The sequence below is a fragment of the Ruditapes philippinarum genome, unplaced genomic scaffold (genome assembly GCF_026571515.1).
Source record: "Ruditapes philippinarum isolate M1 unplaced genomic scaffold, ASM2657151v2 ctg181_1_1_1_1, whole genome shotgun sequence".
Lineage (NCBI taxonomy): Eukaryota > Metazoa > Mollusca > Bivalvia > Venerida > Veneridae > Ruditapes > Ruditapes philippinarum.
Window position 1 is genome coordinate 72,257 of NW_026857252.1, and position 27,397 is coordinate 99,653.

The 27,397-nt window shown below is 30.9% G+C and overlaps 1 protein-coding gene across 3 annotated transcripts; it reads right to left on the minus strand.

Annotated features, from left to right (window-relative positions):
- Nucleotides 1-849: 849 nt before the first annotated feature.
- On the minus strand, nucleotides 850-27,397 carry LOC132749190 (putative ferric-chelate reductase 1). Of its 3 annotated transcripts, none has more exons than XM_060738903.1 (21): nucleotides 27,179-27,397; nucleotides 21,243-21,441; nucleotides 20,585-20,718; nucleotides 19,732-19,832; nucleotides 18,346-18,556; nucleotides 16,402-16,656; nucleotides 15,901-15,996; nucleotides 15,266-15,416; nucleotides 14,696-14,802; nucleotides 13,182-13,415; nucleotides 12,662-12,757; nucleotides 11,336-11,486; nucleotides 9,542-9,655; nucleotides 8,720-8,835; nucleotides 8,029-8,115; nucleotides 7,494-7,574; nucleotides 7,005-7,104; nucleotides 4,559-4,699; nucleotides 3,922-3,983; nucleotides 2,625-2,681; nucleotides 850-1,929 (listed from the first exon to the last, which is right to left on the minus strand). In XM_060738903.1, exons 1-21 carry the CDS (start codon nucleotides 27,203-27,205, stop codon nucleotides 1,810-1,812), a joined length of 2,640 nt encoding a protein of 879 aa, XP_060594886.1. In that variant the 5' UTR covers nucleotides 27,206-27,397; the 3' UTR covers nucleotides 850-1,809. The 3 variants fall into 3 exon arrangements, with proteins under 3 accessions (XP_060594886.1, XP_060594887.1, XP_060594888.1); XM_060738904.1 differs by lacking the exon at nucleotides 27,179-27,397 and adding an exon at nucleotides 23,354-23,512; XM_060738905.1 differs by lacking the exon at nucleotides 2,625-2,681 and having other exon boundaries at nucleotides 27,179-27,395.

The window sequence follows — 27,397 nt, forward strand, 5'->3', positions numbered from 1 at the left end:
AACTTTTCATGAACATTAACATGTATATGACGGCATGCTGCTTCAAAAGAATTCCTTTGAATATTATGGTTAAAACATGAACACACTTGTGCAATATTTTCCTTATTGTATATTATTTTGTGATTTAATCATGTGTAACAGCACATTAAAATACGTGTCACTCAATAATCATTTACAACCAAACGCTCGTTTATTGTATCATATGAGCGGCCAATATCTTCCCATATTGGACAATGAAGTATCCAATTTGATTTTGCAATTTTGTAAAGTTGAGTGGAGTGCACATTTTCCGTGTCACGTCACTCGGTGAAATAAAATTTCATCTTACACAAAAACAAATAAACAAGTAACCTCTATTCATTTTTTGGCCTTACTTTGCATTTCCTCAATATATATTGGATTCATAACAAACAGATATTTAACATTTTTTGAACAATTCGGACTATATTTAGATTTGTATTAGCTGTGTACACGTGCAAAATACTCCAATATTGTACAATTTAACGTCAAATAACATAATTATGAGCCGTGTCACGACAAAACCAACATAATGCATTTGCGACCAGCATGGATCCAGACCAGCCTGCGCATCCGCGCAGTCTGATCAGGATCCATGCTGTTCGCTTACAAACCCTATTACAAGTAGAGAAACTGATAGCGAACAGCATGGATCCTGATCAGTCTGCGTGGATGCGCAGGCTGGTCTGGATCCATGCTGGTCGCAAACGCATTATGTTGGTTTTGTCGTGACACGGCTCATATAAATCAGCCATTTTGGTCTTAAGGATGGTAATATCACAAAGTATTTCATTTCTTAGAAATAAATTTAATAAACAACATACAATTAAGTTAATCAGAAGCATTTTAATATACAATGCAAATTATAACATGTATGACAAAACAGATAATTTATGGCAAGATTATCAAAGATTATGTCCACGATGCTGGACTTGTAAATTGTGCAAATAGTATGTATCGCTACAAACATATCTCGGATATGAAATCCAAGGGTTGCTGGAGAGGTGAAATTTCAACGTGATAATTGACTTCGGACAATGAGTCTAATGGTAATTTGTCTCTGACCACTAGTTAAGAAATCGTGTGGTATAAGCATTTGGTCACTTGCAAAGAGATTTGTTATTATTTCTTTGTTATCTGGAAAAGCCGGTAAGGTGGATTGACCGCCAAGATATGATGAAAATATTGAGCCGTGTAATGACAAAACCAACATAGTGCGTTTGCGACCAGCATGGATCCAGACCAGCCTGCTCATCCGTGCAATCTGATCAGGATCCATGCTGTTCGCTATCAGTTTCTCTACTTGAAATAGGGTTTGTAAGCGAACAGCATGGATCCTGATCAGACTGCGCGGATGCGCAGTCTGGTCTGGATCCATGCTGGTCGCAAACCCATTATGTTGGTTTTGTCGTGACGCGGCTCAAATATTGAAATCGTCGTAAAAACCAAACAAGTAAACAACAGACATATCTAACATTGTTAAAATGTGAATTGTATAAATTGTTTCATAGGTATAATTGTTCTTGCTAACACTTATAGTGACGTAAAAACTTATACAAAATATAAAAGATACTTTCCTGTATTAAACAAAAGAAAAGCAACATAACAAGAAAATATCACAGCATTGTGCGCACCAAGTTATCAACTATAACAATTTCCATGGTAAACATGAAAGTAAATTGATTATTTTTAGATATAAAGAATACGTTTTCATGACACGCGATAACATGACACGTGATAACATGACACGTGATAACATGTCATTTTATAACATCAAGTTATCTTATAACATCACTTCTTAAGATGAAAATGAGTGGGATCGCAAATCATTAGAATTAAAAGAGTCGCAGCTACAACCATGCAAACACCATGTAGAAATAGAACTATAGTGGAGAACATACTGACACCCTCCTGTAAATAGAGCAAACAAAAAGTTATTTCACATATATAGATATATATATATATATATATATATATATATATATATATATATATATATATATATATATATATATATATATATATATATATATATATATATATATATGTTTGTATAGAATAGGAGTCATGTTGGCTCATTTCTAAAATTAATAAAGTATTTGTTCTTTTCTGTTCTGTTCTATACATATATTTTTTACTAATGCTAATTACGCAAAACAATAACGGAGTATCAACAAATGCACATTTTATACATGTTGTGAAAAGTGTAAAAAACAACACAAGAAATACTTACAATTTTTCAATTCAGAAAACAAATAGCGTTGATAAAAGAAAGAAAAAACAACTACGTGCTTGGCTATTTTAATTTTTATCATTGACCCAAAAAGAAACAAAAGCTAGATTTAGTGGATGTCAAGTTAGTGTTATGATTAAAATAGTGATAGTTAGTTAAGCTAATACGAGTACAAAAGTTTTAGTATGGTGAAACAACTACTCAATTTTATATCTTAAATTAAGAAGATGTCTTGCAGATTTTTTTCTTTGAAAAAAGTTAATGTGAACTTATACTGGTGTTTCTTCAAGCAGCAATAATAAGAAAAATTGATAACATTGATATGTTCTCAGGGATACGAGATATACATGTGCACCTAAACTTTGTTACAAACCTTCTTATTCCCCGAAACACCGAGAGATGTTGTTTTGTAAGTGGTCAATGAATTACTCTGTAAAACACTCACGCGTTAGAAAAATTGTTTTGGAAAAATTTAATACCAAAATGACGGTTAAACAGCATTGGCCGCATTGAAATTTTTGTATGAACTTAACAATGATGTGGCTCCGTATAATACATCATATTCCATTGATATGTTTTTTTTTAAATACTATTAAACTTAATTCATAGTAATATATTATTATCCAATAACTGATTCTGTTGTTTTGTAACTTGTCAAATTAAAGGCACATTATGCATCAGAAATAAACGAATTGTTCATTCTTTAGGAAAGGCAAATATGAGTTTTATAATATTTGAGTAATGGCTCAAAAGCATTTAAGATGCTTATCTCTTGAAGAAGCTGCGTTGAGTGTGAAACTATTTGTTATAACAGTAACAAAATGTAAACAAAAGCACTATCTTTACTTCCTTTCAAATACTTAATTACTTTATTTTTACTTATTGCCAAAATGCAACAGATGCAAAAGATGGTTCAGGTATTTGGACACTGAATAACTGTTTAGACACAAAATCAAATGCTTTGAGAGATGTAAATAAAAGCTTTTCTGGAGCATAATGGGCCTTTAAACGATTAAAATTTTAGCAGTTAACACTTTGCGTCAAGAATTTTAAAAAGCCAAACAGTATCGAATTATTTATTATTGAAAGGCTCATGTTTGAAAGATAAACAGACGGAAAGTTGAAATCTTTGGCATGATGCATTTTTTTAAATTTCATTTCGTTTATTTTACTTGTTCAAAGAAAATATTCTTAGACATCACAAATTTCTTATGACTTTCTATAAAGTTCAGGGAACCTTGGTCAGGGATCTCTACAATACTGTTTAATTCATACAAACAAAGTTCAACTTTTATAAATATCTTGAAATGGCAATCATTATGGAATTTCAATTTAAAAAGGACTCCACCAGGTTTTTTATAACAGGAATGAAGTTTTTCCCCAGATTTATATTTCATTTAATTCTTGTCTGGGCCAATATCTTGTGTGAATTCAGATAACTTGCTCACCCCGTATTTCCCGAATAATATTTTCATTGCGCCAAATGACACAAAATTCAAAAGCGTTTAACCGCACAGAATTGATTTTGATTTTCATTTTGGATGTATTTCTTATTTGCTTTTGCACAATTTTCGTGTTTTTAGAGTTTCGGACCTCAGCGGAGTCTCTTTAACGTATAAAAAAAGAATATAAATCAACATGGCAAAAGCAATTCTGTTTGTACTACTTACTGTTGTCGTCAATAGACGCTGCTTTACACTGTTCGAGTTTAATTTTCCATATGTTATAGAATCTAAAACAAAGATCACAGATGATAACACAACAACATTTATGATTTAACCATTATATACATTACTGACATTTGATTGAAATAAGATAAAAAATAAGTTATATGGAATACGTATAATTTTTATGATGATGTTTATTGCATTTTTACAAACTTGTGAATTGGCAATACAAACTAGTTGGGAAAGAAGACATTTGTAGTAAGCATTGATAATATTACAGTTGAAAACAACTTTGTTACTGACATATTCACCAAGCATATCTTGCATTTAAATTTTATTAAAGATATGGAAAGCACGTTAGGGGATTCATAAAAAATATCATCAAATTATGGAGCAGAAATGAATGTTTTAATTATATTTCATTTTTGAGCTTTTATGTTATAAATTAGTATCTTTGCAAAGTATGAAGTACTTTTACAAGGGCACTAAGGTCTTTCTCCACCACAAAAGCTGAAAAGTCGTCCTAAGACATTCGTTTTATGTACTTGTTCGGAACCAAAAATAAGACCAAAGCTCGCTTTTTAAAGATATTGTTTGACTTTTTCGGACAATTTTTAACTTGAATAATTAAAGCTTTTACCTTTCGGCACATCTCTTTTCTTTTGTATTTCTAGAACTGATTGTGCTACCACGAATATTACGGAGTATGCTATCATCACGTCCTTGGCATACTCATCCACTTTCGCTTTACTAAGATTAATACCAAAGAATATTGTGACAACTGAAAAATATTTAGAAAACGTATCTAATAAAAGCTTTGTTGTTGTTGTTGTTGTTTTGTAATGACGTGTAAAATTATATCACTTAGCATTTCTTATCAGTATTGTTTTATGGTTTTGGTCAAACAGGATCAATTATTTACAATAAATGCAAAAGACAGTTCTATAAGCGTGAGAGGTGGTGCTCTTTTTCGTAACTTTCACTTTTCATAAATATGCTTGATAAAAAACCATATGTTCATAAATCTATTTTATTCTTGTTCTCGTTGCACTCGAGAGATTTTTTGTTTGTGTGTTTGTTTGTTTGTTTGTTTGTTTGTTTGTTTGTATTATTAACATGGACACATAATCCAATTTGACACATACTGGCAGACAATTTCATTTCGGATTTAATGAAAAAGAATATCATTTGTCCGTAAGACGTTTATCAATATTCTACTCTAAAAATTATGGTTTCTGATTAAATATACAATCATTTTAAATGGTAATGAATAACTCTTAACAAAATGATATACAAAAACATTGTTTGACTAATTTATTGTGTAATATTTGCTTAAGAGTCAACTGGTCACTAATGTATCATAAATTGCTATATTTTGTTCCTAATTACAATTTAGTAACTTTGATATTTTTACATGTCATAATACTTCTATTGTATTATGACGTTGTTGCATTTGTTTATTTAGGTCTGAAGATTGTAAACGTTATTTTTGTTTAAGAAGAGAGACATGTTATTATGTTTTGTCCTTAATAAAGTCTTTAAATCTCTAGAAAAAAATCTTCTCTATTACACGTGTCAAGATTTTACTTTCGTAGTTTAATGTAAAGGATTATTTTCTGTTTTCTTCAGTTTTTACAATACTGCCATTTGTATGTTATTAAATAGACTATCTGAAAGAAACCATTATTCAAAAATGAAACAATATAAATCAACAAAGAGTATTCAGACATTGAAAATAATTTTCATTATTTTTCCGATCTTAAAGCCTTAGAAATGAAACTAATTAATTATTTTCAAATTGAAACAACGCTTTAGAAACGGCTTTGTAACTAGTATCTTTAAGCACATGAAAAGTTTTGTAACGGTTTTGTTAATGACAAATTATAGTTCATTGTTATAAATCAATTTATTTGTTCTGTTGAACAAAAGTAATATCTACACGCAAATGATATCGTTTTGATAGTCGTCGTTCCAGTTTTTTTAATGTCTTTGCGTGCCTGTAGATTATGATTCAAGTTCTTAGATAAAATAGAAGCACTATTAATGAACGCCAAACATAGAAAGGTTAAGAAAATAGGTCCACTATGAAAGAACGCGAGACATATATGAGTTGAAAATGTTGCAGACTCAGTTAAAGTCCTGCATGACAAGAAATGATGTCTTCTTCTTAACCATATACTAACATTAAAACTTATCATTTTGATGACACGTTGCATGACAAGAAATGATGTATTCTTCTTAACCTTATACTAACATTAAAACTTATCATTTTGATGACACGTTGCATGACAAGAAATGATGTATTCTTCTTAACTATATACTAACATTTAAACTTATCATTTTGATGACACGTTGCATGACAAGAAATGATGTATTCTTCTTAACCATATACTAACATTTAAACTTATCATTTTGATGACACGTTGCATGACAAGAAATGATGTATTCTTCTTAACCATATACTAACATTTAAACTTATCATTTTGATGACACGTTGCATGACAAGAAATGATGTATTCTTCTTAACCATATTATAAACTTATCATTTTGATGACACGTTTGTATGAGCATGTGTGTTATAATTATTAACATAACATACGCGTATGTATGTAGGGAGGTAGGTAGGTAGGAAGGTACGTACGTACGTACGCAGGTAGACGAAACACACCACCTCAACGGATCAAACTATGACTAAAAACTTTGAATATATAAGGGATACAAATAAATATGGAGGTCCCTACAATGGTGAAACGATATTCATCCCTTGTTATATAATTTAAGATTATTTGCTCGTATGTATGTACATGAATGCGTTGACAATATATTGTCACCTATTAATGAATTTCATCCTCAATTGACTAATTGTACAAATACGACATAGTCTTTGTACCGGGTGTCACCTATTAATGAATTTCATCCTCAATTGACTAATTGTACAAATACGACATATATATATAGTCTTTGTACCGGGCTTTCTCAAAGATAACTTTGATATAAAATTATTCAAACTTTCTTCTTTAGATATCAGAAATGTTAGATTTCTTAACTAATTCGCCTCTGTTTTCAAAAGGTTTCCATATATTTACCTGCAATTATATGCGCTGCTGTTCCGACGCTAAAATGTGCCCAGTTAAAAATAGGTCTATGTTGATGGTCGACCGGCGGACGAAATAGTGCCATAATCGGCTGAAATTAAATAATAATAAGATATTTGGGACGCATAACACTACAAAGTTATCTAAACAAGTCAATTTCCGGAACACCTCATCGAATTAAAATGAAAATATTGAATTTGATTAAATATTCAAAAATTGTATCATAATACATGTAAAATGATGCCCTGCAAGCAAACATACATATCCATCACGACCTCCCCTATTTGGCTATTTTTCGTCTATCTGTACCCACACTCCACCATGGTGGATTGGGCAGTGTTACTCTTGACATATACACACCAGGTCAACGGTTTTAAGTCCCAATGAATCATATGTTTTACAAAGTGAATCAGCGATTGAATTAGCGAAAGGACAACCTTGTATCGTACCTTGTAATATTTCTTTCATACTGTTACTTACATTTAAAAGAGTAAGGCATGTGACAATTATCCCTAGGTATGGATGGGCTTTTGTATATTCTTTACCAGGATCAGCTGATATCTGTAAATACATCATAAATGTTGTATTATTCATTGAAGTTCAAAGCCTAACAGATAAAAACACTTATGATGAGCATCTATACTCTTTACCAGGCTAATAATTCTTTTCCTAATAACTAAACTGTAATTACCAGTTTCTCTACAAATGAGCAACAATTAAACCTACATTATTTCTGAATCAGCCGTCGGAGACAAATAAGCATTTGTCTCAATGTCCGAGAAATATTATCACAGAGAAAATTTTGCCTCGCACCAGCATCCTCCGGATTACAAATTCGATATTGCATTCTCAGAGCAGTGTTAAATTTATTTAGAAAGTTTGTGTTGATCCTAGATATAATAACACTTGAGTGATCTCCATTATACAATAATAATTGTGCCGAAGTTTCAACGAGAATAAGTGTGACAATGTGACATATGATTGTGCTTAACATAAAATAAACGCTAAATCTTACTTGGCTGAATCCACCAATCTCGTAAAATATAGCAACGAATGCAATAATCACACACAGAAGTACAACAAACATTAAAGTTCTATGAATCTGAAAAAGAAAAAAATGTTCCAATCATACACGTAACTGAACGCCTTTTATATCTTAGATACACATTAAAACAGGCTCTGAAAATTCAAATAAACTAGAGTTGTAAAAGAACACATACACGTAACTGAACGCCTTATATATTTTAGATACATCTTAAAACAAGCATCTATGTTGTCTCTAAAGAATACAAAATAAACACTGTATCAATTTATATGCATATAATAGTGTTTCAGGTAAGTTGCAAGTATGATGAATATTGGAATAAATAATTAAGCTTCTGTAACTGTTTCGTATTGCACTGTAGCGTACAATATCCCTCATGAACAAATTCAATGAAACCGAATCTTCATATCATATTGTTATTTTCATTGCTTTCGCTTACAGGGGATCTCCTCTTTTTACAGAATTTCAAGAAGATTTTGAACATAAGAGATGTCAGATTTTGGGCTGAATGAAAATATTCTTTGCTAACAAAAATCAATTTGAGACACAAAGAAATGACTGAACTAGCTTACGAAAAGCCCTTTAGATACGTACACCAACTGGAAAGTATGTTAAATAATTTGTACCCAACACATATTGTGAAAATATATTCTATACTTACAGCAAACCAGTATCGTACGTTACACATCATTTTACCATGGGCCATAGATTTGAAATGTCTGGCTATCACAACCCCAATGCTCGAGCACAGCACCCATGCAACGACCATAAGAGATCCTGTATGTAAATACACATATTTTCAAATGAAATGAAATAAACAAATGTAAAAAGGACATAAAAACTTCTTAATCCTCATTATGCTTAACATCTTATGCAAATCCTTGAGTACATATCTTAATCAATGAAATTTATTTTATCTATGAAATTCTTACTGACTTTGTCTAATTTAATTTTATTTTAATGAATAAAATGTGTGGGAAGCTTCGTTCCCTATTACATCAAGTGCAGTTTGTATCTTTCTTTAAAAAATGCCATTTTTAAAGACAAAATATATACTCATATTGTGACCACCTATAGTGTGTAGAATTCTAAACATAACATATCTACTTTTTGAGCAGTCAAAACATATTTATTCTATATTTTCAAAGAGACTGTGTAGCAATTATCAATATTTTCTTATATCAATTTTGAGCATAGTATATCTTTTAATTATCATTAATGGACTTCACTGAGCTTGTTTTCAAGTTATTTGCCCATGATTTGTTCTCCTTTTTTGTAGCTGACACCCTTTTGAATGATTGTTCAATTTTTTAAGTAAAGTTGTCTTTGGTTTTTGGATTCAACAGCAGATAATTCGAAAAGGTTCTCTTTTCGGTTTTTCTATCATCAGGTAAAAATCCTAGATGTTTAAATATCCCTGAAATAGAAATAAAATAATTTTAGAGAATTACTTTTAGAAAAGATTGAAACATAATTCACAAACCGTGCAGTTTGATAAGAGGTGATGCCGAATCAGATTCTTTTGAAACTTTGTGGGACAGGAAGTCGACTTTTCCAGAGCTTCTTACTGGAATTTTTGTGTGTTGTTGTTTAATACCTGAAATGAGATGTAAACATTTCATCATATATTTTCGGTTAATCTATTTCTGTCTTATTAACCTTTATCACAATATTTTATTTGGTGCTTTTTAACTTGTTTTTTATTGAAGGCAAACATAATTTTGATTTTGCTTAAACTTTGCATGCACGTGTCTTTTAATGCATATATCTAATCTTTGTTGTCAATTATGTGGTCATACCTTAAGTATCAATTTAAAACTTCATAGGTGGATAGTTCTTAATGAGGAGTGCAATACGACGTATGTATGATTCATATTTCTATCAATATTTGTTTTCATTCTAATGTTTGGACAGAGGACGATAACTCAAAAAGTACAAAAGGTATCATTTTGAAACTTAATACGTAGTAACATATTCTTAAGGAGAATTGCACTGTACAATGATGATAATTCTACCTTTCACTGCTTTAAGGAGTAAATATTGCCCTTTCTTATTCGTCATGCTTAATTTTTGTTCGAAGCATGTCTCGATAACTACAATTACATATATTTAGTTATTGCTCTTTGGTTTAAACAATAATTATTTCTTCTTCAATATTTACAAACATAATTACAATTCATAAATTACATCCAGGATGATACTCTCTCCTGAGTTATTGCTCTTTGTTAGTTGCATGCTTAATGTTTGTGTTGGACATAATTTAACAGGTGTGTGGATTATTAACTTCAATTTTTTTTAACTAGACAGATCTTAATGAGTAGGAGCGATCGACAAGTATAATAGCTCTTCACTTCTTTATTTTTAAGTTAATGCTCTTAATGTCTTTTCTTTCATATTATTTTCCGGTCCATAATACATAAAGCTTTAAAGATGTAACATGTAAACGTCATCCATTTGGAAGATTGATCACAGTAAGATGAAATGCAGTCGAGTTATTGCCATTTATTTTATTGCATTGTTTTTGTGTTTTGTTTTTTTAATTTGCACAGATTATAACTTAAAAAATTTAAAAAGATATCAGCATGAAACTTCATTGGTGAATAGGTCTTAAATACCAGCTTTGTGAACTTTTTGTTTTATTGTTCTTTGATTTTTGTTTTATCTGTCAGTCAGTGCGTGCAATTTGCGCTATCCTCTTTTTATAATTTTTCTCTTAACTTGCGGGGGGAATTGAAATTATGCGAATGCGTCATGATATGTAATGTACTTTCTGAGAAGATATACATTAATATCTTTAAAAAAAAACTGAAAATTGAAAGTAAGGGATCAGCTGGCCCATGCCATTTGCATGCAATCCAATAGATGATTGATAATGCCACATCAGTTGATATAAAAGCAAAAACAGAGCAATATTTTACAAATCTTCCTAAAACGTATGACCAAATGCGTCAAAAATGATTGTCTTAATATATTGATTTCACTGCAGCTGACAAATTCTAATGTCACCATTCTCATTGGCCAAGCCTTCTTATGTGACTTTGGTACGGTCATAAAGTACACTTATATTCCCCCCCCCCCCCCCCCCCCCCCGCTATTGTTTCGTAAAAAAATTGCGGTAAATGATAGAAAAAGTAAGAAATGATGGAATAAGATTGAATTCGAGGTATGAAAAATGGCATAGATGTCTTGCAAGGTTTACAATTTGTCGGTATGCATTCAGGGAAATAGTATGATTTTATAAAATGACGTCATCGATATATCAACCAATCAAAAGTACCGTTTACAACTGGTCCATGTCCAACAAGAAGATATGCTTCGTCCTTCAGATTCATGAAATCAGTAACATTCATCGACATTTTTCGCGTGAACGAACATTCTATTTTCTTGCCTTTGACTGATCCTTGCATATTTGATAGGCCTAACGTTTTCTGAAAGTAAGTAGATGTACATATGAGAACAAAGACCAACACAATACAGGAGACAGAACACTTTGGAACACCTTAGAGTGCAGAAAAAATACGCAAGTACCTTACGATGAAAATATCTTTTTTATCTTTAATCTGCTCCATTTCTTAAATGGATTTGAAATGCTTCTATTTTTGGAGTCTGTAATCCACCAGTATAGTTCCTGGTAAGATAACACAGATGCAAAGGCTGGATTGGCACTATACTAATGACAAAAGCCAATCATGTTCCTTTCCAACATACTATTGGTTAAAGATATTCGCAACAAGTTGCAGAGGTACTTTATACATGCTAACTTTAGTTAGTTTGTGTTAATCATCATCATTTATCTGAAGTTTAATCAGTAACAAAACATGTTCAACGTAAAAAGGGAACTTTACATAGAAACTTAATAGAAAGAAAATTAATTGATAAGAAAATGAATTATAGAAACAACATAAAGAGAAATAATTAAATTGAAAATAATTATACAAAACTTAAGGATGGAGAAATCATAGCAAGAAAAGGAATATATAGGGATATTTAAGTGATAAAGAAATATATGATATATTAAAAGTTACTGAGATACTCAAATATGAATTTGACAAAGATACTTATTATCTACACACTACCCTATGATTCAGAAATAAAGTTGATTTTCATTAATAAAACTTATTAAAAGCTGCGTGTTCTAAAATTATTTATCAACATACCAACATATCTAAGATCATCAGGTACCTCTATATTAACGGATATTGTTGGCCTTAACAAACTTTATAGGTATATAACACCAGTATGCTGACTTGAGATGATTGAGATGCATTGTAGTATATAATCAATTAGAAATATATTATGATTCGATTGCTCGCATGTAAAACGAAAAAGGCAACTATTATAATACAGCGTGATCTTTTACATGAAGGAGCAAGCTACACCAGGTACCAATTGAAAGATGGACATAAAGAAAAAACACTTCTCTCTTTTATGTTTCCTACGTAGCATTATTGTGCATAATTGTAATATCAGTTCTTCTTATTAATAATATGTTACTTTGACTACTCTGATATTTTTACATTCCATTGTCAGTACATGTATGAATGTTAGTACCGAAATAATAGATATAATTATTCAACGAGAACAAGAAAATAGACAATAAAACCTTGCTGTACATAACGTTTGTATAACCCTCATTGTGTGAGGACTCGACGCTAACATTGTTTCTTCCTGTAAGACACGCAATAACATTGGTGTCATCCTGAAAAAAAAGATGTTTAAACTAATTAAATTTCAAGGTGACATTGTTAGACTCATATATTGTCATTTTTAATGAAAATTAAAAAGAAAATAATGTAAGAAGGAAATGGTTTTGATAAAGTGTTTCTACTTATGTTGTGGTAATAATTAGATACGTTTATTTTTCTTTCGAAAAGGTGGATTTTGAATGATTACTTTATTTTTATCTCCAAGGCAATACCACAAATGCCCTATATAATCTGTAATATAACACATCTTTTATAACAGTCCTTAAAACTTATTCAATCAAATTATTTATATTCAAATCTATAAGATTTACAAAAATGTAGTTTGAAGAACTAATAATAAGTTAATATCATTAAAAAAACAAAAATGTTCAATAGAACTACAATCTCATTTTAAAACTAATACAAAAGGCAGTTAACCATTTTGCCAGTCGGTGAAAACCCTATTGCAATCCAAACATTGTCTGTTTCCTCCAACACCATTTTAAACTCAAAATGTACCCCATCAGTATCAGCAGCAGCATTGTTGATATTGTCCATACTGTTAGAATCTACCTGCCACGTGACGAGATATTCACAGCCGTTGGAGCAGTCTGGGAAACAGCCTTTGCTTACTCCACATTCAGGATCATTTGGTATATTATTCTGTGGAGCCTTGCAAAGGATCAAAGATATAAAAAGGTGAATGGATAGTCCTCAAGGTACCAGTAAATAAAAACGATAACATTGTAAACATTTTCAATAAGAAATATAAAATTGGAATCCCCAAAGAACGCCAAAAAATGATAAAATATACAAATTTAAAATGTTGCAGGCTCGGTTTGATTGAATCTGTTCATGGACGATACTGGAAGGTGCAAATTATCGACCACACGCCCTAACACAGGCTTTAGCATAATTCAACATTTAATCATGGTAATGGTAAACAAATTTGAATTTAGAAACATTCCCAGATAAAAACATTAAACAGCTTTGTAGAAAGAAACTGTTTAGCTTGACAAGGCGTGTTATTGTCATGTGACCTAGTGAAATTACTTCATGTAGCAAGCTTTCCAGGTCTTGTTCAGAATACAGATGTACTTCCGTTTAGAATCAATGAAAGTGTTCAATAAGAAAACTTCTGCGGAATGCTTTCTGAAGATGGGAGATATAACAAATGTCTCCAAAAAGACTTAATAAATAATAAATAATCCTATTCAAGTATGACATTTCTTAAATTAAATGTTTATGTTATGTTCTAAAATACAGTTATAAATATAAAACATTTTGTGATGATGTTGGGATATGTGGATATGTTTTTTTTTAAAAATACATTTTGAATGAGTAAAAAGGTATAAAATGGTAAAGTTTACACCAAAATTGACTTCAGATAAGATTGTGTGCCTTGAACCTTCTTTTGTTGCGCTTTATATCAATAATCATTTATTATAAAATAATTTGAAGATAAGATTACATTTTAAGTGTCTGAAAAAGCAATCACTTATCTAACGTTAAACGAAATGTTAATTTTATCATGACAATCGCTTTAGTAACAACCGTCAATTTTAGATTCTTCTGTTATAAGTATAACAACACTGTTTTATACAAGTATGAGCTTCAAACAAAATGCCATAATAGATTAGACGTATGCCGGGTCGGTAAGTCAATTACGTACTGCAAAATAGAGAAAAACAGAATCCCTTAAGAAAGCCAAACAAGGCAATATTGAAAATGTTGCAGTCTCGGTTTGTCTGTTCATGGACGATACTGGAAATACTGTACTGTCGATATGAAAATAAACCATCTGGGTAACTAACAAATGTCATTGTGAGCTCTAATTCGTCTTCATTGTACATCAAATTTCTCACATTGGGCAAGATTGTAAAGAGAAAAATTTTTGGCTAGAAACGTGGCGGTAAAACAACATATTGTCTTGAACTTAAAGACATATTTACCGGGCTGGTGGTAAGTGGTTGTACTGTAGTTATGTTAGCATTTCTCGACAGGATATTAACTTTTCCAGGGCTTCTGATTGGTATTTTTGTGTGCTGGTATTTAATACCTGAAATGAGATGCAAATTCTGTTCAATATTGATAATGTAGAAACATTTCAACGGACGAAAGTTTAAGGACACAGTGCACAAAGAAAACGTTGGTCATGCATGACTGTGTTTATGTCAGTCGGACGCATTTCATCCTCATGATAACTTCGTGTGATAAGTACATTGAATAAAATCCACTGTTAACTTCAACACAGATACCTGCTACATAAATTACAAACATTGATTGCAATTGAATATACCAATGTATTTAACTGACAACATTACGCATATGCATCTAATTACGAACGCAGCTGTGTTATGCTTACCTGTATGCTATTCAGTAGCTAATTGATATTGTTATACCTCCCATGTTAAATCTACACGTGATTTGTCTAATATTTTGTCTTGCAAGGTCATGCATTAAGGAAACCGTATGATTTCTAAAAAATAACATAATTGATGACAATTAACAATAAAAATTACCTTTTACAACTGGTCCATGTCCAACAAGAAGATACACCTCGTTCTTTAGATTCAAGAAATCAGATACATTCATTGCAATGTGTCGCGTAAACGAACATTCTATTAAATTTCCATGAACTGAACCTGACATAGCTAATAGGCCTAACGTTTTCTGAAAGAAGAAATGCATTTTAGTAAAAAAGCAATCAAAGTAGATAAATTGAAAATGATGCTGATTGCCGACAAAGCCTGAATACTTTAATACCTACAACACTCTCTTATGTTAGTAAGAAAATATAATATTCTGTTACATAATCGAAAAATAAATATAATGATTTTGTCACATTCCCAACGTTCTATAGCTAATGCAATGGCTTTTGACGGTCATGTTTTGATAACGAAACTCCAGGGCCGTCATTACTGTAAGCTTACTCTACAAGGGGCCCTAAGTCACGCATATTAAAAATGGAAATCAGCGGCTCCTTTTCATGTGACTTTATCCATTTGTATGCGTTAACAGTTTTCATTCAGGAATTCATGTTATTCATATTGATCTGTTACTTTGAATTCTGAGACATCTACATTTAATTGTCATTTCAAGTATGATGATATTTCAGAAGAAATGAACATGAATATATCTATTTCAAATTTCATACCGTGCTGTACATAACGTTTTTATAACCCTTATTGTGTGACGACTCGACGCTTACAGTGTTTCTTCCTGTTAGACACGCAATAACATTGGTACCATCCTGCAATAGATGTTTCAGCATGTGAGGTTATTAAACGTTTATATTTTCATTTTTTAACAAAATATCTATTAAATAGAAATATATCAAGGAAATGGTTCACAAAAGATTCGCCTTCTGAATATGTGATATTAACTAATATAACATCTAACCGATTTCAAAGCTAAATTTTCAAAAAGAACGTTATTCTACTTTAAAAAATAATACAAGAAATTAACCATTATGCCAGTCGGTGCAATAAATAAAATAGAAATATAAATCTAAATAGAAATATATCCAGGAAATGGTTCACAAAAGAATCACCTTCTGAATATGTGATATTAACTAATATAACATCCAACCGTTTTCATAAGCTTAATTTTCAAAAAAAACGTTTATCTACTTTAAAAAATAATACAAGCAATTAACCATTAGGCCAGTTGGTGAAAGCCCTACTGCAATCCACACATTGTCTGTTTCCTCCAATACCATTCTAAGCTCAAAGTGTACCCACTCAGCATAATAATCATCTTCATCATCATCCCCAGCAGCAGCAGCATGTGTGTCATTACTTTTAAAAACAGTATGCCACGTGACGAGATATTCACAGCCGTTGGAGCAATCTGGGAAGCAGCCTTTGCTTACTCCACACTCAGGATCATTTGGTATATTATTCCGTGGAACCTTGTAAAGGGAAAGAAACACGAGAAGGTGAATAAACCTCAAGAAAACAGTTCAAGTTCAAAGGATAAAATTCTAACGATGACATTCTTAAATGATGTACTTCAAAAATCCAAGTGAAATGCAACCAAAATTTTTGCAGAAAAAAATATTTTATTAATTTTGGTTTTTTCTTTATTATTTCATGATAATAGTTTACGAACCTCTTTTAATAGACCTCGTAGATTTATATAGCAGTTGTCAAGGTAATTAGTAGGTGTCTTAATATTGACGATATTGTGAAAATTTCAGAGACAGCAAATGTAAGAAAATACTTCTATTTGAAATCAACGTGCATGAAAGTGTCTAGTGAGCAGATTTTCATGTAACGCTTAAGCCTTTCTGAAGCTTGAAGATATTGATATTACGTCTTACCTAAGCGATACACTTACAAAAAGACTCAATTAATCGTCACTTAAAGGGAGACACAGGCAAAATTTTCATTTTCTTAGTTTTGAATTTTTCATTCATTATTCTGTAAATGCGCTCAAAATAAATATATTAGGCAGTCAAAGGAACAACACTTTTCTCCATATAAAGAATAAAATGGTGGTTTCCTAACTTGACCCGCGTGGGTCAGGTTAGAGCGCTAGCATTTCACAATAGTTGTCAAAGTGAACTCTGGAAACGTTAAAGGACATGTCAAATGAATAACTTAGGCTTGTTTCAATCGTACAATATCCACAATATTTGTAATTGTAACTTCAAGGGCTTGTTTAAGTCATCTGACTTGTTTTAAAACTATTTGGTGATTTTATTGGCGTCTAAATTTTGTTCAGCATATATAAATATATTTACGCTTCAAACCCAAAATATATAGAATTTAAACAGAAATTCATGCTGAAACTTCATGAAAAGTTATTTTAGAGTGATTTGAGTACATAAGATCATTTTAATATTTTTGTCATTGTTTTGCCTGAATATCCCTTTAAGTGCAGTAACAGGTTTACTCCATATAATTTAATTGTAGTTAACCCGTTACTGCGATAAGAAAAAGAAATCTGATTTATATTTTGTGTTCCAATATAAAAGAACAGATATTTTTAACATTTTGTTGATGATGTTAGTGTTTGGTCATAAAGATTTTGAAAGTCTAAAGGCTAGGTGGTATATAAATTAAGTCAATGTCAAATTTTGAATGAGTGTAAAGTTAAAAAAAAAGTAAAATGTGCAATGAAATTGGCTAGAGACAAGGTTTTCAAGATCACTCCCTTTTGTTGTACTATATTTTAATAACAAGCAAATTTAAAATGAAATATAAATATAGTATTTTATGTGTCTGTAAAACATTTATAAATTTAACATTTGAAAGAACATAAAAAACCTGCCGACGTTTATGCAACAGCTAGGTGCAAGTGCCTTTTTATGTAACGATTCAAAACTTTGCATATATAGACAAATATACTTTCAATTACAATGGCACACGTGACTGATCTTGGTCGGTTATTACGCAGTGCTCGAGTACTGAGGCTGGCTGTAGTAGTTGAATAACGTTCCTGAAGGGTGAATATTTAATTATATTTGTGACTTTTCATTCGTCATCATCTGACGTTAAAAATAAAAATAAATGCTGGAAGTTGGAAAACAATCGTCGTGTAATAAACAGGACAGAAGTCAATATCTACTTGTACTTAGTAAATTAGACATATTTACCGTTGACGGTAATGGTATGGCTGGTGAAGTTGATGCTGGTGTCGAAATTGTTTCATCAGAGGTTGTCTCTGGTCCCGGGCTGATGGTGGCTGGCTGTTCTGTGGGTATATCGGCACATTCATTTGACGGGTGTAAACTACAGTCTTTAACAACGGATGAATATATACCTAACCAGAAACGACTTACATTATATGACTCTACAATCGTCAACCTATAAAACAAAGCATATGCATTGGAAGGGATTAAGAATGCACTACCAATACAATACTATAAACAAATGGAGGGTAAAAGCAAAGTGTAGGCAAAAAATAATCAACAATGTGCCTTCTTGTTATTTTTGTACAAGCATGTTTTATGCACTTTGTTTTCCTTTAAAATGCATTGATGTAAAATTATATAAACCGTCTATGTACTCATTCATACCATGCACAATTATATTGTTACGTGTGCATTTTGTATTAACAGTTACTGGTTGTATAATACTAGGACGTTACATAAGCACGCAAACCGCAATTGTTACATAAACAAGTTTTATAATAAAGCAAAAACGTTTAATAAAATCCGCCTTTGCGTATACACGTGCAAAACTTGTTATTCTTTAGAAGTTGTTTAAAGTTTTAAGTAGCATCAACAACTTGAATAATACATGGCTATTTAGCATTACAACTTAAAGGGGGCCTCAGATAACTAATAGTAAATAAGAGCATTTACAAATTAAGATACCTGCGTCGAATTATCGACCTTTTTCATTAACCAAATGTAAGGCTTCACGTAAAAGAATCTAAAGTCCATTGAGATGTTCTACATTTTAAATGACGATACGCACTCACAAGTAACATTTGTCTTTAAACTCTAGGCTCCATGTTCACAAATATTTAAGAATCAGGATCAAGATCAGGATCAAATTTAAACACTCAGATATCACCGTTTTTATCCAAGTAGATTAAATATTTAATATTAACTTAATGATGGACTTAAAATAGCATGTTCGTGAAATTTTTAGAATAAAATTAATGTTATTTTGCATGATATGGGCATTTTACAGTTGATCCAAATATTGATCTTAAAAAAATGATCATTAATTTTGATATGATGTTTTTCGTATTAGTTTTGTTATTGGTCGATTTTATCACAAAATAGTTGCTTCTTTGTAGATTATTTTACATTTTGAATATGCACCATCTAATTCTAGCAAAATACGATCAATTCTTGTTATATAAAATAACGAAAATAAAATCAGGATCAGACTAGTCCTCATCCAATGTAATGATTTTATGTTTTATATTATTGGGCGGCGACCGTCGGGATCTAAACTCCAAGTGTCTGTGATCCTGAACTTTTCTTAAATGAATCTGATCAGGAAATATAAAAAAAAAAGTTTCATACTTGAAATGCAGATCGCCCTGAAAGGTCATTGGTGCTTTCCATGTGAAGTCTATTTCTGTTTTATTGCTGTTTGATGTATGTGTCAATCCTTGTTTATTGGCCTGAAAAATATAAACAGATATTAAAATTGTCATTAAATTAAGAAGAAAGAGACATACAAATGATATTTAATATATTGCATCGAACTTGTCAGATCATATTAAGAAGATATTCGTTATTTTGAAATTGCTATTACAACACTATAAACGCACTTAAGTTAGTGGAATTTTTTTCGTCTCATGTATTGCCCATTGTGTTAGAGCTTGTTGTTAACATTATAACTCTTGATTTTTTATAAACCCTTACCCCGTTGAATTTGTGTCACGTATATGCCCTACTTTGATCCTTAAGTTTAAGGGATTTCAATATAAGCTTTAAAACAAGAATTGATCTGCCTACAGTTTTGTTTGCTTGTTTGTTTCATTTTACGCCTTTTCCCAACAGTATTTCAGTCATATAGGCGGGTAGTTTCCTAACCATCGTTCCTGGAGAGTATAGAGTTTGTTGGACTAGTAGTGACTATATGGCAAAGTAAAGTGTTTCACTTTAGGTTTTAACATATTAAAGGTCAAAATATAGTGATCTTCAAGTGATTGACAAGCTGTTCAATGATAACTTATTTGAATCTAGAGAAAGTAGACATGATTGTATATTGGAACCAAATGCTGTCCGTTGGACTCGAACACACAAACGATCCGAACTCACATTGAAATTGATATAACACGTGATCAACATGTTTTTGCAGATACTTTTGCAATCATTTCTTTGGTTGTTTGTTAACTTGTTTCAAATGACATCGTCTTATTATACTTACATTACCACAGTTCGTGTGCGTGTCTGATCCTGACACTATGAACTCCCCAAATGGTGTCATTTCAGAGTTATCCGCCTTTCTAGCTTGTATCAAGAATCCGCGAAATAGAAAGCCCTTTGGTGAGTATATTGTTCCTAAAATATTTTATTTAGAATTAACCAGTTAAACGGATTTTAAAACGTGATATGGTCGGAAATGATTTTCAAAACAAGCTCTTAAACAATTCAAAATACTGTTTCCACTCAAAAAAGGCAACGAAACAACCATTTGTTTGCTATTTTATTACCTTAACATTTCATATATCTGAATGTATGCATTATATCTAATAAATGAGCTCATGGAACATGCCTTGAAATAAATTATATGTATTATAAGTAGTATGGAACGAAATATGACAGTTGCTCTAAAAACTATTTTACGTTTTAACTTTTTTCAGCGCTAGCATCGATGGCAGACAAAGCTATACAATCAGTACTGGATACTCTACATATTCGTACAATTTGACACGGCCCTGTACCGTTGGCCTTTTGATGTCGATGTTGATATACCTACAATTTCTATTAAACTATTCTTAAACCACAACTGAAAATATCGATTAAATGAAATTAAAAAGCAAAATGAGGATCAATAGATAAGAACATAAGCTAAAAGTGTATACCTTTGATTTCAGATCCAGGTTTGTAAACAGTTTCTGTGAGATTAATGGCAAAGGGTGGTGTTCCTGACGTAGTCGTTGGAGGGTGATATGGCCTCATTTCCTGACATGCTACAAGTGGGGCGCCCGTGGGGTAGGATGAACAATGGTGGAGGATACATAACAAAGCGTATATAATTATTGTGGAGAGATGCACTGATTTCTGTGAAAGATAGAAATATATGTATGAAACATCATTTTCCCTGTGTATTTAGGTGACAATTTACTGATTTTGTTGTTGTTTTTTTGGTGAGTTTTTTGTGTTTATTGACGTGGAGGGTGTCAGTCACAAAATTTTGAAAGATGACAATGTCTTTTACGTTATTGTAGGTAATTTTTTAATGTAGGTATTTTAAGTCAGAGAGTGTAGTAAATGTTATAACTGGACCTTATTTTATTGTTGGGAACTAATGTTTTTATTAGGTTTTTATAAGGTTTTTTTTTGTTATAACATCAGACTAGTGAATTGCATTATATATAGACATTTAGACACATAAGTAGAATATGAAAGCTTAGATAAAATGATAGATTCACAAGATTCCGCATACATTTAATGTAATGTGTTTAGTCTATATTATCATATAAGCAAGAAAATCTGATTTTTATTATATTTACCTACGTAAGCTTTGCTTACACGTCCCATATAATTCTGTATTGAATGGCATATGTACTTTAATCAGTTTTATTCATTTTGGTAGGTTGTACATGTGATGAGACGAAAATAAACTATTTGAACTGAATTGAATATATAGTTTTATATACCATATCACATCGAGAAAATTTTATCATTATTAATTATTTGCGTCTTCTAGATATCTGTAAAAATATTAACAAAGGATGGACAAACGGGTAGACCACATCAAATGACGCAGGTTATGACTGTAGTCAAAGTTCGATATTTGAATGGCTTTGAAAGAACTCTGGTGTCTAAAACAATATTCATTATCTGCGTAATGTTCTATATATAAGAAATGACAAGTCTAATAGAAATTCAACGAGGTAATACGTTGTGTTTTTGTTTAAAGTTTACGTTTTTCATTACAGTTAAAAATTTTGACTTATTGAAAAGTAAAAAGTTTCAAGATTCAAGTAATATTCTACATATTATGTGCGATTAATGACTGATTCTTTAGTATTTACAATTAAATTTCTATATTTCTACTGCGTTACTAACGTAGTAAAGGCTATTTATGCATACCTTGACCACATTTTGGTAATTTACGTGATTTGTAAGTGCCATTGATTGATAATGTGTAAATTGCTTTTTTCTGGTTGCTTCACAATATTACACATTCAAATATATTTCAATTTTTTTATGAAAATTAGCATGAATCTGGAGGCGTGCTGCTTTAACTCTGCATATGAATTTTTTTTGCTTGAAGATATTTCTTAATGTTATATTTTTTACTATCAAAATGCACAACAGAAAAAAAACGCGCATGATTTCTTACATTAAAATGTATTTGCGTTCCCAAAAACAGGTCAGTAAAGTTGATCCTTTCTTTAAAAAATATCTGCCAGTATTTAGTGACACTATATTTATATTGTGACCACCTATAGTATGGAGTTTTAAACATAAAATATCAACTTCGTGTTAAGTCCAAATATGTTTATTTTATATTGACAAAGAGACTGTGTAAAAATTTATCAATATTTCTAATATCAAATTTGAGCATAGTATATCTTTAAGTATATGAAAATGTCTGCGAAATGATTTTGTTTTGTTGAAAAATCATCATAATTTGTCATATTTTTACAGTATGTAGCATATATAGTAATTTTCATTGTTTTGTCTTATTTTACCTTAAATGATGAAGACATGGGTTAATCATAAAAAGTAATTTGATCAATTATTAATCGATCTATATTTTCGATTAATGTTTCTCTCATTATTTCAGTCATAATTTAATCATAACATTACATCATGTTAATATGTTATGTTATATTTTCTTAATAAAGCTTAAAAGTTCTTTAACTACAGGTTATCATGCTAATATATTATGATATATTTCCTGAAAAAATATCAAAGAATAAATAGTACTGATTAAATAAAAGAAAGAAAAAAACATAGTTACCATCTTTGGAAGTTATGGACTGTGTAGCCGTTTAACTATAAAATCTTTCTATCACACAGCCTATGTATCACTTTATAATTCCATTAAGTCCTACACGAATTTTAACACAATTGTGTAATGTGAATCACGTGCTGCTGTGAACAAACTCGTGTGTTCTAAATCCTGTACCGATAATTACGACGTTTATTACTATTGATGATAATTTGTTATCAAATAGGACATAGCGTCTGATAAATTGACTGATTTAAAGCAGCATGCCTCGAGATTCATGCCAATTTTCATGAAAATTTTAAAAATGTATTGATAAGTTAATTAATGTGAAGTGAACAAAGAAAAACGTACACGTTCTAGACAGCACTTGTAATCCATGTAAATGACCAAAATAATGTCAAAATAAGCAGAACAAAGAGCCCTTACTGCGTAAGTAATTTAACGCAGTAGAAATATGATGATAAATACTGTAAATTCAGTCCTTATTTACACATAACATGTAAATCATTCCTTGAATCAAATTTTCTTTACTTTTCATGAAAACGTAGAATATTTTACTCAAGTTTGATTTTCTTGAAACATTTTGGCTCATCTTGATGCATGAAGCTTTAATTTTAAAATAAATTTATGTTGGTATAAAATTTAGTTTCTTTTGATATCAATATAATATACTCTGACGCATTGTTTGATATTTCCCCAATCGGATTTTGAATTATACATGTGTTCATACTCTGCATTAAACATTAGGGGATGGCAATTAAAATTGAAAGTGTGTAAACACTTTTTCTTCTTTTAGATTTTTTTATTATTTCTTATTGATTTTTATTTTGTTGTTGTTTTTGTGTTTTTATAACGATTTAGTGGATTACTGATTTATCCGTGAATAATATATTTGATAATTTCACAGTGAAAATTATCAAAATATAATTTCACACTTTCAATGACGAAACTAGTTTTTTCAGAATTTCCCCATGTGTTACCTCAATTTTTTTTGCTGACAATTCTGTCAATGTCAGGCTGTTTAAAGAAAAGCAAAGCTGAAATTGATAAATAACTAAAATGTCAAAAGTAATAAAAAGAAGAAAACTTACTTCTATTCATTCAAATTACCAATCACCAAATATTGTCTCTTAATTTTTTTGTTTCATTTTTACAGTCTGAAAAATACATTCCTTCCACATGCAAAACTGCTCTTGATGATATTTGGGCATATTTAAGTATCCTACGAACAATAACTGTCGTATGCTTTATGAAAACTTGAAAAGCAATTACAGCCATCAGCCCGAAGAATAAGTAAACAACCCAGCGTTCGTAAGGCAGTTTTCAACAATTCCAAGTTTTCCAATTTCCTAGCCACTTTTTGAATGTTTACACATTTGTCAACACTTATTTATTGTCTGTTATTACAATCCTCAAATAAGTTTTCTTTCTTTTAAAAAGGTGTATGACTAATAAATGATATCCCTCTGAATAAAACACAATTATTTTCCTCCCGTGAAATACACAACTTTTAAAAATGTCGGCCGCTTACATTTAACAAAGCGAGGTCTAATATAAATTCGCAGTAAGTAACAGAAATAATGATGAATGGTTGGACTTTTTGTTCTACTTGAATTGTTTGTTTTCATTATTTAAACAAGCGATCATTCACATTTTTTCAAAAAAAAAAAAAGAATAATATCACAGCCATTTAACGTTGATTGTCGAACTTATTTTCAGCCCAAGACGTCTTGTATTTAATAACAAAATCGACTAAATGGGGCTCTCAATGGGGAAACAGATTTTAATATTAACGTTAATATTAAGGAAATTTCGTTTTAATTTGTTTTTAAGCATAAGATAAAAAGAAAACTTGTATGTTTGTTGTGTAAGATGTAATTTTATTTCATCTCGTTAACTTTAAAAAACAGTATTCTCTGCTCTCTGTAAAACTGTTTTTAAAGCCCACTCGATGAAATAAAATTTCACCTTACACACAAACAAATAAATAGTCTGTATATAATCAAAAAAATAGATTGATTTGTTTATACATTTTCTATTAAGCCTCTATTGCACTAAAACCTATTTGGGTCTCAACATTCTAAAATATGAAAATATATAGACGGTGTCAAGATGTTTGACCGTTTTATTTTCGGTGAAACTCGCCCTAATTTACATTATTTTCTAACATTATTTATCAAAGATGTTTGACTGTTGTTGTTATTTTTTCCTATATAAAATACATATTTGTTGTTTATTTAATTTTTAACAGGTTTTTGCATGTATATGTGAAATAAGATATAGTCTGGGATAGAAAGAAATGTATGACTGATAAAAGTCCTAATATTTGACATTTGACAATGCGGTATTACGTATATTTGGTTGACCTAATGGACCCTTTATCAATTTTGTTTTGATCATACTTTTTGATAATTTCATAATCTTAATTTACCTTACTTATTTCATTATTTTCAAAAAAGGGTTTGAGTGCGAGAAATTATCGTCAAATGTCATTTGTTTCATGCCTTGTTCGTGTGTGCGTGTGTGAGTGCATGTCTGTGGTTACTTGGTTTGTTTTTTATGTTATTATTAAGACTAGAAAAATTACTGACTAATACACAAATATCGTACAAAAACTTAAAACTTACATGTAGGGTAAATAGAATGTAAACAAATTACACGGATTCCTCTGAATGGCATGATGTAATTTAGAGGCGAAACTAGAGATAGATTAATGTTTCAGTGTAAAAAATAACAATGTACATCTTTATAATCATATGAGCTGCGTCACGACAAAACCAACGTAATGCGTTTGCGACCAGCATGGATCCAGACCAGCCTGCGCATCCGCGCAGTCTGATCAGGACCCATGCTGTTCGCTTACGACCCGTATAACAAGTAGAGAAACTGATAGCGAGCGAACAGCATGGCTCCTGATCAGACTGCGCGGATGCGCAGACTGGTCTGGATCCATGCTGGTCGAAAACGCATTACGTTGGTTTTGTCGTGACGCGGCTCAATTATATGTCTGCAAGAAACCTAAGCCTATCCATCATATCTCATTTATATGTGTTTTGTATTTTTATGTTTGTATTTATTTCCTTATTTTGTACATAAATAATCTACATAATTTGTATTAATAAAACATGACATTTTAATCACAGTTAACGGACTAGTAGATAAGCTCAAGTCGGAAGTAAAACGAATCGTCTGCTTCAGTTAAGGCCATAAAGCAGACGAAATGAATACCGTCTTTATCATTTATAATAGATAGAATACAGGAAGTTAAATTGAAAGGAAAACCTGAAAGATGTTTACCTCCGTTTTATATTAAATTTTATATAATATATTGTATTAAACAATTGCCAAAAGATTTGTCCGCCTTTGAATTTGGAAGTTCATTCCAACTTTGACACACCCTTATCACTTTCTGTTTCAGAAGGTTGAAGGTTAGTATTTAAAAATAAATCGTTCCAGCAGAAAGAATTAAAACTATTGAAACATGACCTATAAGAGTATATGTGAAAATATGTCATACGTTATAAACATATGATTATTTATTCAACGCAAAATGTACTTATATGTGTGGAATATTAAATAGATCGAATACAACGCTACAATAGTTGAGACTTCTTTCAAACAAGTTTTAAAATAACAATGAATAAGGGACAAAAAATGTTTTTGCATAAAATACACAACATACTTTTGTCAGTGCATGCGATCAAATGTGAAATGTGTGTTTTTAGTTGATACTATTTATAGAAAAAAAATATTTCCTTGTTTTTAAAACGACAATTCTTCAAAAAAAAAAACTTCCGGTTTATACAACATTATCGTTATCAAGCATTTACTTACAGTGTTATATGCTGGAAATATATCCATTGTCCGACTAATATCAACAAATAACTTATAAACCTTGTGATAAACTTCAATTTTCCATTATTTCACCCTACCCAACACCGATAAACAAGAAAGGCAATGGTTAGTAAACAAGTTTATCTGTTAAGCCGACTTTGATCAATAATTGCATATAGCCCGGGATAGTTTAAAATTGCATAAATGATTTCCGCCCTT